General features: G+C 39.0%; 1 protein-coding gene across 5 annotated transcripts in view; it reads left to right on the top strand.

The window, feature by feature from the left end:
- Positions 1–16973, top strand: part of LOC306867395 (phospholipid-transporting ATPase IF-like) — a 53099-nt gene that overhangs the window by 8612 nt on the left and 27514 nt on the right. For all 5 annotated transcript variants that reach the window (XR_013784014.1, XR_013784015.1, XR_013784016.1 and 2 more), the window contains exons 2-17: positions 6597–6713; positions 6846–6935; positions 8314–8394; positions 8504–8611; positions 8811–8939; positions 10901–11004; positions 11122–11169; positions 11949–12013; positions 12208–12289; positions 12365–12515; positions 12643–12840; positions 12932–13090; positions 14844–15019; positions 15170–15238; positions 15348–15421; positions 15501–15604. Coding sequence is in view for 2 of the 5 variants with exons in the window: in XM_079413016.1 (XP_079269142.1) it covers positions 6597–6713; positions 6846–6935; positions 8314–8394; positions 8504–8611; positions 8811–8939; positions 10901–11004; positions 11122–11169; positions 11949–12013; positions 12208–12289; positions 12365–12515; positions 12643–12840; positions 12932–13090; positions 14844–15019; positions 15170–15238; positions 15348–15421; positions 15501–15604 (1755 nt within the window). In the remaining 3 variants the exon portion in view is untranslated. The remainder of the gene's footprint in view (positions 1–6596; positions 6714–6845; positions 6936–8313; positions 8395–8503; positions 8612–8810; positions 8940–10900; positions 11005–11121; positions 11170–11948; positions 12014–12207; positions 12290–12364; positions 12516–12642; positions 12841–12931; positions 13091–14843; positions 15020–15169; positions 15239–15347; positions 15422–15500; positions 15605–16973) is intronic.

Genomic DNA, 16973 nt, shown 5'->3' with positions numbered 1-16973 from the left:
AACATTATTATTCCAAGCCACAATTAATCACAACAATATATACAATTACAAATGATTAAGCTTATAAGTTTGTTGTTTTACACACATGCACACAGACATTATTTCATACACAACATAATCGTGAGATGCATAAGAAATCTATAGACGCACTCATAACAACAAAAGACAATACTTTATTGAACCTTATCTGACAAGAAGTGTGCGTTGCAAACGCGAGCATTTTGACGGTCGCTTCTGTCCAGTCCTCTCGTTTTATCACGTTTTAACCACAGTCGTCCGTTTTTGTCTGGCAGTGGCAGCAGGTAAGCGATAAAATTTCAAATCGGAGCCTGTACTATGTCGATTCTGGCACCCAACATCACAACAAGTCTATATTTTAAGCTCCTTATGTTGCCGAACCTGCGCTGATTTGAATGGGCCGCCTCCAGTTCTCCCTCTGTTTTGCCTCCAGCTTGTGCTGTGACGTAATCGTGACGTCGACTCAAAAAGGGTCTATAGAGAATGACACGTGTATTCTGACAATAGCCTATATGATCCATTCTCATTTATATTACATTTATGTTTAGCAGATGCTTTTATCCAAAGCGATTTACAAATGAGGACAATAGAAGCAATTAAAACCAATAAAAGAGCAATAATATGCAAGTGCTATGATAAATCTAACTAGCTATGACAAGTTACAAGCCTAACTTATAAACATAGCATGTTTTTATATATATATATTTAACACATGTTAAGAAAACAAGTAGATAGAATAGAAGAAGAATTTAGGTAAAGGGCTGCAGAGCCAGTGGTGGTAGGCAAACATCAATGCCTTGAATTTTGTGCGAGCTATTGGTAGCCAGTGCAAATTGATAAACAGAAGTGTGACGTGCGTTCTTTTTAACTCATTAAAGACTAATCTTGCAGCCGCATTCTGCATTAATTGTAGAGGTTTGATAGAACTGGCTGGAAGACCAAGAGAGCTTTGCAATAGTCCAGCCTGGGCACATCAAGAGTTTGAACAAGGAGTTGCGTAGCATGTTCCAAAAGAAAGGGTCTGATCTTTCTGATGTTGAATAAAGCAAATCTGCAGGGCCGGGCAGTTTTAGCAGTGTGGTCTGAGAAAAGGGGAAAGGGAAGTGGTGTGTGGCTAAGTATGGTGACCCATACTCAGAATTTGTGCTCTGTATTTAACCCATCCAAGTGTACACACAGTAGTGAACATACACCCGGAGCAGTGGGCAGCCAATGTTGCGGCACCCGGGGAACAGTTGGGGGTTCGGTGCCTTGCTCAAGGGTCTCACCTCAGTCGTGGTATTTAGGGTAGAGAGAGTGTTGGCTATTCACTCCCCCACCTACAATCCCTGCCAGACCTGAGACTCGAACCCGCAAACTTCGGGTTACAAGTCCAACTCTCTATCCATTAGGCCAGTGGTTCCCAACCATGATCCTGGAGGCCTCCCAACAATGCATGTTTTCCTTGTCTCCTTAATCAAACTCACCTGATTCAGATCATCAGCTCCTAGAGACTCCAAGACCTGAAATGGGTGTGTCAGACAAAGGAGAGATACAAAATGTGCAGTGTTGGGGGGCCTCCAGGAACGTGGTTAGGAACCACTGCATTAGGCCATGACTGCCCCTGGCATTGTTTTTCTTTACCTTTTTTTTTTTTTTTTTTTTTTTTTTTTTTTTTTTTTTTTTTTTACAATACAGCTCGGTTTGCTGTATTTAGTCAGTGTCAAAGTATATTGAAATAAGCTGTGAAAGTCAGCTGATCATCAATCACAACTGTAAGGTTTCTGGCTGTCTTTGAAGGAGTTATGTTTGTTGTGCTAAGCTGGATGTTGAAGTTGTGATGAAGTCATGGGTTAGTTGAAACCACAAGCAGTTATGTCTTGGCACGATTGAGTTAAAGGTGCAGGTTCTTCATCCAGCAAGAAATGTTTGTTAGACAAGCTGAGATGTGAGCAGCAATCGTCATATCATCAGGATGCAGTGAGAGGTAGAGTTGAGTGTCATCAGCATAGTAGTGACATGAAAAGCCATGTTTCTGAATGACAGAGCCTAGCTATGCCATGCAGACAGAAAAGAGAAGTGGTCCAAGAACTGAGCCCTGAGGCACCCCAGTAACTAGATCCACACAAAGCTGTTTTTTTGATCAATATCACTGCTTCTGTAATTGGACGTTAAAATTTTGACATAACGTTTTTGATCTGTAGAATGTCATCAAAATGCCCTAATATCGGTTCTCTCTTGGCCATTCAGTTGTTTTATTCATTCTTTGTGCTTGGTCCAAGTTAGCCAGATGTTTCACACTAAACAAGCTGCCGTGAGTGTGTGAGATGCTGATGTTTAGGCACTCATTTGGGCTTTTAGACGGGTCACTCCAGGATAAGGAAGTAGCTGAGAGTCATTGATGGCCTTCCTGACCGCTCATCTCATTAGCTGACGCTTCCCAAATGAATGTTTAATTAAAGGTGCTTTAGTGGAGCGGCAGACTCATTCTTCACAGTGAAAGTCACAGACTGTTACGCAATACGCAGAGCAGATGAGCACCCTCTAAAACTGCCTTTGTTAAATAGCTCTGAATTAAGAGTAAATTTAGCCACGGAGCAGCAAAGGGAAGCGTTACGCAGCTGTGCCTCAGATTTATTTGCCGGTCTGCTTTGGTCACCTCAGCGGATATTTACAAGCTTTTCTGTGTAATGATCAGCTCTGAGAAGAGATACGTCATCACTTGTCCTCCAATTAATTTGATGTACTTGATTAGCCGCCTTGTTCTCCTTTGTGCTGAATTATTACAGTCTGTGTTTCATTATCTCTATAATGTGGATTATTAGCACAAAAAAAAAATGCTATTAACTCACAACTGAAAGAGAAGAGAAACAGAAGCTTTTTAGTTTTGCACAATACAGACCAGGTCCTGTGTCAGATATCCCTCTGCATTGTTTTTCTTTATCTTTTTTTTTTTCTTTTTAACAATACAGCTCAGTTTGCTGTATTTAGTCAGTGTCAAAATATATTGAAATAGCTGTGAATTCCAAATCAGTTACTTACACTACCTCACAAGTAGTGTTAATTTTGTCAGCTGTTTGTTTTTTTGTTTATTCTTACTTTTGGTTTAGTTTTAGTTAAAAAGAAAAGAAAAAAGTCTGTAAATTTTAGGTTAAAGTGAGTTAAGAATTATGTGGTTAAACTGATATTTTTCTCAAAATTGTAATTGTTGTTACTGATCTTGATTTGTAAAACTCAAATGCCAAAACACCAAAATTCCTACAAATGTCCTGGTTCCTGGTTTCCAGTAATTCTAGATTATGCTAATGTTTTAAAAAAAATTGTCAGCAAACAGTTGTCACTGTTTTTAATGATGAAATTTACACTATTTATTTATTTAAAATGTCACCTTCAAAAACATACGCAAAATGGCCATTTCAAAACATGTTGATAGTAATTCACACAAAGGATTGTTCAGGATGTAAAAAGCAACACAGAAACAGATCAAAATGTGTTTTCCAACTGAACTGAATCTCCTTGACCACAAATAAAGCTGCAAGACGTATTGTGAACTGGTTGTATGAACTACAAACAAAAATTGCACAAAAAAATAAAAATGCTCTCAAAGCCCTCTCTCTGAAGTTCTTATTCAAACAGATGTTCAAAATGGCTACATAAAGGTATAATGTTTGTGAATATTTCAACGTTGTCACTGCTGGAAAAGGGGGTTAGAGAAGTATAAAGAGGCATGAAATGAAAATGCACTTCATCGCAACGTTTTTGTTGATACTAAAAATTACCGATCTTATTGAGAATGAATTATCCATGTGTGTTTTACAATGGGGTCCAAATACAGAAGAAAAAATCCATCGTTTCATTGCCACTTTAGATATGTGCTGTGCACTGTTTTATCAATAACACAAGAAACAACAGAAATGACTGGTGATTATATAGTCATCATGGACCAATGGCAGCTTGAAGGTGTTTACCAGCTGCCATGAAGTTTTCTGGGAAGTTCACTGTGGAAAGTTGCCAGGAAAGTTTGCTTTGCTGAACCCTTTCAGGCCACCAAAATGATAAAAAAATTTACTCAGATTCAATTAAATTAGGGCCAAACTTTTGTGTAAATGTAAACTATTACTTGTGCTGTTAACTATTTAATATTAGTTAACAGCAATACTCTGTTTTTTTAAAAGTTTTCTTCTAACATATCTAGGAATCAGTTAACATGGATTCATAATCACAGCACAGTGGCATCAGTTTTGGAAAAACAGCACAAGATGTTCATGCTGGCACACAGAATGAATTCCAGCGTCTTACTCTTGGAAAGTGCAGAGGGGAAATGGGATGGAAACACACAAATGTTCAGTCAAAAAATTCAGACTGTAATTGAAAGTGACATGACGTGGCCAAGTATGGTGACCCATACTCGGAATTTGTGCTCTGCAATTAACCCATCCAAAGTGCGCACACACAGAAGTGAACACACACCGGGAGCAGCAGGCAGCCATTTATGCTGCGGCGCCCGGGGAGCAGTTGGGGGTATCCCTGCCGGACCTGAGACTCGAACTCGCAACCTTTAGGTTAAGAGTCTGACTCTCTAACCATTAGGCCACGACTTCTCACACATGTGTTTCCAATGGGGTTGGGTGACGTGGCCGTGTAACATACAGGAAGGAAATTTCTCAGCTGCCTCTGGACAAAAGTCAATGGAAGGTGCTCAGCAGACACCATCTGTCGCAGAGGCTCAAGGTTCAGAGTAGGAGAGAATATTTCCAGTGTGCTGCTGCAGAAACATTTGCATAAAGCACTAGGTTGACTGAGAGTTTGTGTCTATGCAAAGAGCCGTCACATGTTCCACAAACCAAAGCCATTACGTGTTGTTAAGTGTGAGGCAATTCAACCGCTCCAGGAATCTGGTACTGGGTTTACAAAGGATTCTTAAGAATTAAATTCTTCTTAACTGCTCGTTTTTTCAATGTTCATTTTAAACAGGTCCTTTTTCTATTGTCAGTAGTGCAGTGATGTATGAAGTACAGTTCGCATGGAAGTCACTTTCAAACCAAGCATCTTCCTGTTGGTCAACACTGTAACCAACTTGAACATTAGCGGGGGGGTGTGGGGAACTTTTCTGCCTGCACGGCATGCGAAACTCTGTTGTGTGCATTTCTATTGAAATAACTGGATTTTTACACTCTAAAAATATGCTGGGTTAAATACAATCCATCGCTGGGTAAAATATGGACGAACCCAGCGATTGGGTGGTTTTTACCTAGCGGTTGGGTTACTGCCCAGAAGGTTGGGTTACACAATTAACCCAACTGTTGGTTGAAAACAACCCAGCATGTGTTCTGTTCTGTCCACTCTTTACCCAGCACTGGGCTGTATTTAACCCAACATTTTTTAAAGTGTAGGATTCTTTTGAAAAATTTGAAAAATTGTATTCCTGAAATGAATGTTGTTAAAAATCATCATAAATATCCGCTTAAAGTTAGGAAAACCTCCAATTTGCCTTGAATCACTAAAGGTCAGATGTTCAATGAATTTATGTGAAGTGAATGTGAAGTGACATTCAGCCAAGTATGGTGACCCATACTCGGAATTCGTGCTCTGCATTTAACCCATCCAACGTGCACATACACAGCAGTGAACACACACACACACACCGTGAACACACACCCGGAGCAGTGGGCAGCCATTTTATGCTGCGGCGCCCGGGGAGCAGTTGAGGGTTCGGTGCCTTGCTCAAGGGCACCTCAGTCGTGGTATTGAGGGTGGAGAGAGCGCTGGACATTCACTCCCCCCACCTACAATCCCTGCCGGCCCGAGACTCGAACCTGCAACCTTTGGATCACGAGTCCAACTCTCTAACCATAAGGCCATGACTTATTGGGTTGTTTCAGATATCGAGAACCAGTATACAGTCAGATAATGCCAAAAGCTGTTTTTTTTCTTTCTTCGTTATTAAGAAAATATTTGTCTCCTTAAAAATTTGGCAAGAATTGCATTCATTCTTACGAAGATAAATTTATCCTAAGAAACCTTTCTTAAAAATAGGGCTGGGTGATAAAATGATAACATAATTATCGTGAGAGAATTCAACACTGTATGCAGCAACCCTAGGAGCAAAAATCTGCCTTTAAACTTTAAATTTATCGTGATAATTATCGATATCGACTGATATGAAACGTTTTTTTTAGCCATATTGCCAAGCCCTACTTAAAAATATTTTTGTGAATCTGGCTTCTGATTATCACACACTCAGTCACATACAGCATGTGCGTCTGGCCTGCAGACCAAAAAGAAAGTCCGAAAGCAAAAGGAGTTCAATAGTAAGTGATTTAGCTCTCATGTGCTGTGAAAGTGCCTCCCGTAATGAATTGTTTGCTGCACACTAACTGGATTAATAATGACTTTGGCAGAGTGTTATGCCTTCCCATCAGGCCCTCGGCTTCTTCAGCATACTGTTATCCATAAGCTTTAAGATTCTGTCACTGTTTCACCAATAGCTAGTATGATATTATCTATCGCTGTATGTGAAATATTAAACAGCAGTTGTTGATGTCTCTGGCCTCTCTGTCTGTCACACTGACCGACCTGTCTCTCCTCATCTCTTCCAGGGCTTCGACCCTCCCCATCACAGTGACACACGCACAGTTTACATAGCAAACAAGTTCCCACAGCATGGCCATTATATTCCTCAGAGGTTTGCAGACAACAGGATCATTTCCTCCAAGGTAAGAGCAGATTCTTCTGAAAGCTTGAATGTGAAAAGGTCAAATAAAAAATCACGCATGCATGTGGTTTCCCTGCTCCTATTGAGAATTTGGCAGTAAAATCCTCCACGCTGTTTTGTTTTCTCTTTGTAGTACACCATATGGAACTTCATCCCCAAGAATTTGTTTGAGCAGTTCAGAAGAATCGCCAATTTTTATTTTCTCATCATCTTCTTGGTTCAGGTAAGCCCTGATCGTCCTTGTTTCCCAGCTCTCAGCTGAGTGTGCCGATGTACTTTGAGAACGAAATTAGTCTCAAAATGAATTCTGAAAAGGAGTGTGTAGGCTAATTCACATTCGCATTTGAAACAGCAGTTCACAAACTCGTAATCTAATTCACATTCATGATATTTTATGAATGCGATTGAGGTAAGGAGTTTGAGAATTGCCGTTTGTCAACTTTCTGGTAATGTAAATTAGCTTAGGCATTTGTGGATCATATTTTGTAAATATATTTTGAGACTATTTTAGCTCTGTAATCCTTGGCTTGAAAAAATAATACAGGTTCAGCAACATCAGTGTTGGAAACGGTTCCTGTAAGTAAAGATTATGTTCACTACAACACAATAACAAACAATGTCCACATATTGCTGGTGATGTGTCATCCAACTGATAGTCATGTGAGCATGAACTCATGCTTGCCTGAATCAACACATTATATTATGCTCTGAATTCACTCTCAATCGCATGGATTCCTACTGAAACAACTGGATTTTGCTTGGGAAAATTTGCAGAACTATGGAACATGTGACTGCACCCTTAAAGGGATAGTTCACCCTAAAATATAATAAAACCCTTCTGAAGTGAATCGATGAGTTTGTGTGAGAAAAGTATCCATATTTACAACTTTTTAAATTGGTGGGTATACAAATATTGTGTAAATTTATAATATATCGTACGCTCAGAAAAAAGGTACAAAAGCTATCACTGGGGCAGTACCTTTTTTGAAAGGTACAAATATGTACCATTAAGGTATTTGTATATAACCCTTTGGGGTATTAACTCCATAAAGTGCCTATCTTTATGAGCTAAGACCAAACAACATGCCTAAAAGCGCTTGTAAATATTTCTAAATTTCTAAAGCAGCCTCCCGAGCATAAACACAACGCTGCACGTCTATCAGCGGTAGTTTAGTTAAAATCGATTGACAAAAGATCCATCTTTAGCCAAAAAATGGTAGATACCAAATGGCTAAATTCTTCACTCCCTCAAGACGCCAAAATGTTGCTATGGTTACAAATGCGGGAGTGACTGTTGTTCCGTCCACACATGAAACGATAACTTACGGGACTCACTCCCGCATTTAAATGCGGTTGTCACTCCTGAAACTTGCAGTATGCATGTGGCCTTTGAAAGGGTACTGCCTCAGTGCCAGCTTTTGGAGCTTTTTTTCTGAGAGTGTACAGCTCTAATGTTATAAAAAGATACTGTCTTTCTTGATTAAGCATGTCGCCTTGTTTTTTCAAAGGCGATATATGTCCGTGGAGGGTAAAGGCAGTATATGACACTGCATACTACAGGTCTGCCCTGTTTCTAACCAGATCCTCTCTCTCCCTTACAGTTAATGATAGACACACCCACTTCCCCTATAACTAGTGGACTTCCCCTGTTTTTTGTCATCACAGTAACTGCCATCAAACAGGTGAGCATACGAGCGTGTTTTGGCAGCTCATGTTCACGAGTCATGTACATAGTGCCAGTTTGATTGCAGGATAACCGATTACTTGTCATAATCCTGCTCGCAAATACAGGGATATGAAGACTGGCTGCGGCACAAAGCTGACAATGAAGTGAACGGGGCACCTGTGTTTGTCGTGCGCAGCGGCAGTCTGGTCCAAACCCGATCCAAGAATATCAGAGTGAGTTTCAGCCAACGCCACCGGGATCCCATTGCTAATCATGCCAGACCAACAACAACAGATGCTTTCAAATATTAAAAACACTTCCATATCCCTACAGTCGTGTTAATAAATACAGTGACTTTAGGATGTGCTGTTTCAGCAATTCAGACATCCTTGTCATGTCACGTGGGTTGATGTTCCTCCCGTGTTCTCGTAGGTAGGTGATATTGTGAGAGTAGCCAAAGATGAGACATTTCCTGCAGATCTGGTGCTCTTATCATCAGATCGGGCCGAGGGGACGTGCCACATCACCACTGCCAGTCTGGACGGAGAGACTAACCTGAAGGTCTGTGTTTTCTGCTCACAAACAATAGCATCCCACTGAATAAACATGTGACTTCCCAAAGTTGTTGTTACTTTCAGCGACACCTATCTCGAGGCATTTTTTTGTGTGTACTGAAGGCTTGTGGAACTAAACTCTGAGTGTATTTTCTGACTTCTGCTGTCACTTTACCTCCCTGAGCTTGTGACAAACGTGCAGCGAGAAGCAATCACACTGAGTGAATTACCTCAAGAAATGCTGAGTAATGTCTGGATTAGCCATGCTTTAATATCGAGTCGTCAAAAAGGTTTTCAGTGTGTCAGGAAAGGCTATCAAAATTGTGTGATGGAGAAGCTTTAGAATTTAAGAAAACGCTTGTTTCTAAAATGAAAAAAATAAATAAGTGATGCATTAAAAAGATTGGCAAATGAAATAATTATTTTAGATAATTTAAATAGAAATTTTTGTTGGCAAAAAAATTGTCCATTTGCGTATTGGCAATAGTCACAGAAGTCACTTTTAAACCAGTGCGTTCAGTGCGGCGAATCTGTGTGAAAGCCACTTGCCAAGTATGTGTAAGAATTTTTCACCCTCATGTGAAATTCCCAGTTGTGTGTATTTTTATTAAAATGACTGGATTTCTCAGAATTTACAGAGCAATGATAAATGCATCTTAATAAATATATCAAATGGTTTGTTTGTTTGAAGGTCATTTAAACGTTATTCAGTTTGGTCAAAATAGTTTTATAGATCTATTATTTAGAGATTTATTACTTGGAGATTCTTACTAAAATAGTATTTTGGGGGGGGTATTTTTATTTTTTTTATAATTTTCTCCTTGTACTGTAGTTATTCATTAAGGTGTCTCATTGCAATGTTCCTGACTATTTAAATAATAATAAAAAGTATTTATCATTTATGATTAGGGGTGGGCACTACGACCACAATCTTATTTCACAATACGAGTAATTTTTTTTCACGTTAACGTTTGGTTATATTTGCTTTAAATAAGGTCTCTATGATATCAATTTTTGATACCATATATTTCATAATTCTTGTAACCAGTGTCAATGTTATAAAAAACTAATACTAGCCTAAATAAAAAAACTAAAAACAACTCAAGCTCACTGAAGACAAGTAAACGGTCAATAAAAGCAATACTAAAAATGGAACAAAAAAAGACCGTAGAGATAATTAAGAAATGCTACATTGTATAAAGTAATCAAATGTGTAAAAACATTGCATATTCTTCACTGTGTAAATTAAATTTATATTTCTCTTTACAGCTGTTAGAGATTTTCTCTCTTTTGTTGTTTGATTAACATGAATGGCAGGCTGCAGGAATATTAGACTGCTGTCACTTTAAGAGCTGCCCGGATCCAATATACTGTTACATGTGTTTTCTTTCTCAGCCGTTTGCCTCCACTTAAGATTTAAATGAGTGTTTACGAGGATAATTGCAAAGGCATTTTGACCCTTACAAGGGTTGATTTTAACTTTCAAGGCCTGTAAAGAAGCAAAAATAACTCCTTTCAATACTCCCGCACTCTATGATCTCCGTCTTACACATTCCTCTCTGACAGCACTGAGAAACAGTCTCTAGTGAAATGAGTTCTCTTTCGCCACTGATTGCATTTTAGCGGCTTAAAATCCCTTGGTCACCATTTTGCACAGCAACGTTTTTTTGTTTCAGGTTTCCATTTTGTCATAGATATTTGCTTATCGCCCACCCCCAATGTTTTACCACTTCACAAATACTGCTCGATGAAAAAACAAACACAAATTCTCTGTTCGTGTCTGGCTAATATAAGATATCTTAATAAAAATGTTTTAATATCCAGATATCTTATTTTGTTTGACAAGCAGATACATGTTTGCTGTCTATACAGTGTTGTAGTAAATAAGCAATGGATAATGTGCTATTAAGTAAGAAGTGAGATGTATCAGACTGTAACACTGAATGTATTCTCTCTGCTGATGTGCAGACGCATTATGCGGTGCCAGAAACGGCGGTGTCGCAGTCGGTGTCGCGGCTGGAGTCTCTGCAGGCGGTGGTGGAGTGCCAGCAGCCCGAGGCAGACTTATACAGGTATCTTACAGAATCAGATCCTCCTCACACACTGCTTTACAATGCAGCTCAACCACAGTCGATCTGATGCTATTATCAGTTCTGTAAGTCCTGACGCAGCACGTTCTTTCTTCTCAGGTTTGTCGGAAGAATAACAGTAACCCAACAAGGAGAGGAGATAGTCAGGTAAGACCAGCTTCAGATCTGAGATTATTATGGTTTTGACTACCAGATTTACTTGCGTCAGCGCAAACCGTCTTTTGGCGTTAAAATAGTACTGTTAGGATTTACTAAAGATGCGCAGTATAGAATTAGCGTGGGAAAGGCATGGACAGTTACTTTTGCACTTGACCTTATTGAATATGCATTTGTAGAAGTTTCCCTTTCAGATGCAAAATTTATGGGAGGAGATTATTAAAATCAATCACACAACGTGATTTACTAACATTCGTGCTCGTCAAATTACTGGTATTTGCAACATTAATGTTGGGATGCACGATATTGGATTTTGCCGTTATACCGATATTTTTCAGCTCATTTTGACCGATACCGATATATTTCCTTTTGTTTGGAAACAACACCAAGTCTCTCCTGTGCAGAAATTATAAGCAAAATATTTTTAATTTTGGTTAGTTTTTAACAAGAACTTATTTGTTAGAATTAAATAAACAATAATGAAGGTTTTTTGACAGTACATTGAAGCTTTGAAAATAACTATAAATAAACTATATATCAATCGCTGCATTTTTTCCCCCCCAGAAAGATGCAGTGTTAACCCTAACATTTTATATTAAGATTTAACATTTGTAGATGGTCTAAAGCAAAAGTTGTAAAAATTCTCCCATGTTCTATTCTTCTATGTTCTTTAATGTGTGCATTGCTAGTAAATCATTCGCAGAATATTCCCCTACCAGTATTTATGTTGTGTATTTTTTATTTATTTATTTTTTGGTTATTCTATTTAGACCCTTAGGACCAGAGAACCTCCTGCTTCGAGGAGCAAGATTAAAAAACACCAAAGAAATCTTTGGTACGGCATTCACACCATTTTTAAAGTCCAACTTAGAACTTTTGAAATCAATATGAGTTCAAAATGGACCTTATTTACTTATTAACTTGTTTCGCAACTTATGACTGCACTTTACTCCCCCAAAAAGTTTGTGTTTTTAATGGTTTATCAAAATGTTGTGACTGTCTGAGTTTATCTGGTGTTGTGTCATGCAGGTGTAGCGGTGTATACGGGCATGGAGTCCAAGATGGCTCTGAACTACAAGTGCAAATCACAGAAACGCTCCGCAGTAGAGAAGTATGTGTTTCGCCATTTCCATTTCCACTGTTTCCTTCTCATTCTACCACATCATGTCTCTCGTCTCTCGTGCAGATCCATGAATACGTTTCTCATCATCTACTTGGGCATTCTGCTGTTTGAAGCCATCCTCAGCACCATTTTGAAGTACGCCTGGCAGGCAGAGAACAAGTGGAACGAGCCGTTTTACAATCAGAAGACAGATCAGGAGAGAAACAGCAGTCAGGTTACTATAAGGCTCTACACTCAGTTATTTTACATTTAAAAGTCATACTGTGTGACACCTGGCGGCTCTTTGATGGCCCCAAAACTAGTAGGATCAGTTAAGACCGCTGATGATTTTCTCCTTGCAGATTTTGAAGTTTATTTCTGACTTCCTGGCTTTCCTGGTGTTGTACAACTTCATAATCCCCATCTCGCTGTACGTGACTGTTGAGATGCAGAAGTTTCTGGGCTCTTTTTTCATTGGCTGGGACTTGGACCTTTACCATGAAGAGAGTGACCAGAAGGCTCAAGTCAACACATCAGACCTCAATGAGGAGTTGGGACAGGTGTGTGTGTGTGTGTGATTAGAACCCAGTTATTTCCCCAGTTATAATACTGTCTGAGATGAGTAAATCTATGCTAATTGTGTGGCCGCAGGTGGAGTACGTTTTCACAGACAAAACGGGAACTCTCACTGAGAACGTGATGCAGTTTAGGGAGTGTTCTATCAACGGTATCAAATACCAGGAGATCAACGGGAAGCTTGTCCCTGAAGGAATGACAGAAGACTCTCAGGATAGATCGGTGCCTTGTTTGGTAAGGTTAATTTTTACCATTTGTGAAGATAGAGGATTTTGTCTTAGTCCATGCCTGAGGCTGTATAAAAACATGGATGTAGTGTCTGTGACGTCACCCTTAAGATTCTGAAGAGCATTTTTGAAGCCCAAAGTGGGCGGGAGCTGGTTGCTGAAACCACTCCCACCTAGCTCGATGGTGTTGACAGCAACGGCAATTCACCTGTCACTCAAGTGGCCGTGTCCTTAATTATCCAGAACTTTGAAGCAGTTTAGAGCAAACTCAATTCCTAAGGGCCACAGCTCTGCAGAGTTTAGCTCCAACCAACTCCAGATCACACCTGCTTGGAAGTTTCTAGTAATCCTGAAGACCTTGATTAGCTGGATCATGTGTATTTGATTAGGGTTGGAGCTAAACTGTGCAGAGCTGTGGCCCTCCAGGAATTGAGTTTGAGACCAATGCTTTAAGGCTTAATATAATTTAAACGGATGAGTTATAAAAACAACACCCCGTCATAGTTGTCAAGAAGGGCAAAATTAACTATATAGACCAAAACCACTTCCAAAACCACAAACCCAGTCGATGAGTTGCAGTTTAAGTCACTTCCGTGTTGGTTTCGAGAGAGACCAGAAGGTTGCCGCTTGGAAACCCCTAAGCAAAATAGTACATTTCAAAAGAGTCTGTCCTGTGGATGCTGTGGGTGCAACTTTCTTTGGGTCAGATCTCAGCTTGTTTGATCACACCTGCACTATTAGGTTAGTGTTCATTTATAGTGCCCTCTTGCACTGAAAATTCATGAAATTTGGCAAGTTTCCTCAGAATGTTCTTTTGTCCAGATGTTTTAATTTTTTAAGTTTGGATCAAATGGTCACAAGATATAGGCGCACCCATAAACACATTTGCCTACATCTGCTAAACGATGAAATTAATTCAAATTCTTTTAATAGTTTTTGTCCGAAGCATTTCTAGTTGCTATCCACCAAATGTCATGCAAATCAGACATGTGGCCTAGGACGAAAATGTTTGACAAAAGAAAAAAACTCAATGACAGAAATGTGTTTTTATTATTATTTGTGGGAATTGATACAGGTATGATTATCTTATTTGGAGAGACTGATGTTTTTGGCAAAAACTTGTTATAGGACCATCGATTTTCACAAAATTTGGAACACTTGTTTTCTCACAATGTACGAATATATAAATCTTTGTAACATTAGGCCATTCAGATTTGGTGTTATTAGCCACAGAAAGTTGATTAGGACATTCACCAAAGAGGATGCATACCAGTGTTCAACTTTATTGATCATATGGTTATGCCATAATTAAAACTATTTTTAAAAATGTAGGTGCAATTTTGACACTCTGTGCTTGGACTTCCAATGAATATTAAATGAGGATCTTCAAAATCATGAAATAAAATAAAAATATATAAAAATAACTACTTAAGCCAGTTGCCAAGGCATTTCTCATTTTTCATTTTAATTGAATTTTACTAAAATAACTAAAACATATAAGTACTAAAAATTACAAAAACACAATAAAATGAATACAAATAATTCATTTTTTTATTTTATTAATTTATTTTATCTCTATGATATTAAAATAACACTAGTTTGTGCTAAATTATGATATTAATTATTACATTGTAATATTTTTACTTGATATTTTAAGCTTTAAATAAGATGGACCCGTTTTTGTGATACATGATAAACATTACAGTGGTGATATTTTCAATCAAAGTGTGACCGTATTATTGTGTGTGTGCACCTTTCAGAACAGGGAGGAGGAGTTGTTCCTGAAAGCCGTCTCACTGTGTCACACGGTGCAGATCAGTTATGATCAAACGGATGGGCCAGGAGACCCGTTCTCACATGCCAACGGCTTCTCTCCTCAGATGGAGTATTACGCCTCTTCTCCTGACGAGAAAGCACTAGTGGAAGCCACCAAGAGGTGAGAGCACCACTCTGTTTCCTGCTACTGTGGTTTACTGCTTTCTGTAGTCAGTTGTGCTAAATATAATGTTGAAACATTTGACTACATTTGTGAGAAACACTTTTTTTTTTGGTGAGCCATATCTTTAAATTATTTTTTTGACTACAGGATCGGTGTCACATTTATGGGAAGCCAAGGAGAAAACATGGAGATTAAAACATTTGGAAAAGCAGAGAAGTACATCACACTTTTCGGTTTATTTTAATAACTTCTAAATGTGACCCATATTCATAAAGTTGTTTAGCTTTTAGAGTTGTCTGTTTAACAGCCATCTCTCCGCCCGCAGATACAAACTCCTCCATGTTCTGGAGTTTGACTCAAACCGCAGAAGAATGAGTGTGATTCTGCAGAAGCCTTCAGGCATGTGCCTCTGATCACTTATGTGCTGGTTATGACTGAACCGTGAGGAGTTATCTAATGACATTCTGTCTCTCATTAGGTGAAAAGGTGCTATTCACGAAAGGAGCCGAATCAGCCATTCTGCCCTACACCACGAGCGGCGAGATCGATAAAACTAGAGTCCACGTGGATGAGTTTGCTCTGGTGAGCTCTCTACATATGCTGTCATGCTTCACTCTAGTTAGTGGTGCTTGCAGTTTCACTGTTGTTCACAAGTAGTAAAATGGACCATCTTCAGATCCCAAAGTATTCAGTGTACAACTCGTCCACACCGGATTTTGCAGCGTGTGGAGAAGTACGGTGTTTTTCTCAAAGCTACATTTTGGCCTTTTTCACCGGACAATAAAGTGGTTTTAAAAAAAATCCCATTTGAAGGCGGAATACTGTATCTAAAAACCAGGGGCCAGATTTATGAAAATCTTGTTAAAGGGGTCATATGACGTTGCTAAAAAGAACATTAATTTGTGTATTTGGTGTAATGCAATGTGTTTGTGGTTTAAGGTTTAAAAAACACATTATTTTCCACATACTATACATTATTGTTGCTCCTCTATGCTCCGCCTTTCTGAAACACGCTGATTTTTACAAAGCTCATCGTTCTGAGAAGTGAGGTGTGCTCTGATTGGCCAGCTATCCAGTGCGTTGTGATTGGCCAAATACCTCAAGCAATACCTCATATTGTGACGCCGTGTCCCAGTCTATAAAGTCTATGAAGAATATCTCTTTGGTTTTGAGACTTTAGTCTTTGCAACTTCAGGGATCTTATCTATGCACAAACAGCTTGTAACACTCCAAAGAGAAGGGAAAAGTAGAAATCGCATCATATGACAATTTTCTTTAAGTTCTTGGAGGTCTGTAAAAATGTGAAATTCTTGAAAAAATTCAAATTCATTCTTAAGAACATGAGTTTTAGTTATCCATTATAATGTCATATTTAGTTACCCGTGTCCTTCCGCAAGTAGAAAATATACATAAATTGAATAAAGTTTTCAAACTTTAATTAAATATAGATGAATCCTTAAAGCTACAAAAGTTATTGATTTCCTCTTTTTTTCTTTTGTTCTTTGATTAACAGACATCACAGCCGCTGGGTTATTAGGTTATTTGGCTGCTATTACTTTAAGAGCTGCTGCTGCTGAACGTGATGCGGATAAGTATCACGTTCCACGGTCACCCACGCTCGTAGTTTCATTCACGCTTTAATATGAAATGATACAGCGCGCTGCCATATTTGTGCGTGCAATTGAAGAGCACGTGTTACGAGCAAAGTATAATGGCTGACAGGACAGGAAAATTAGTTTTTGCTGACGTATGGCCTGACAACATCTCATCACTGTTGTTCTGCTAAAGCTCCTCATCACCTAAACGATTTCTGTTGTTTGACGATTTCGTCGCTGAGGTGACGTGGAGTGCGCGTCTGAAAAGTCTCTCTGATGTGGTCGTAAAGACTTTCTGCGTCTAAATAAACACACTTCTTGTCAAGACAAACGAGACCGAAGCAGCAGTTGTGAGT

The sequence above is a fragment of the Barbus barbus genome (assembly GCF_936440315.1).
Source record: "Barbus barbus genome assembly, chromosome: 49".
NCBI classification, from domain to species: domain Eukaryota; kingdom Metazoa; phylum Chordata; class Actinopteri; order Cypriniformes; family Cyprinidae; genus Barbus; species Barbus barbus.
This window is presented reverse-complemented; position numbering and strand designations above follow the sequence as displayed.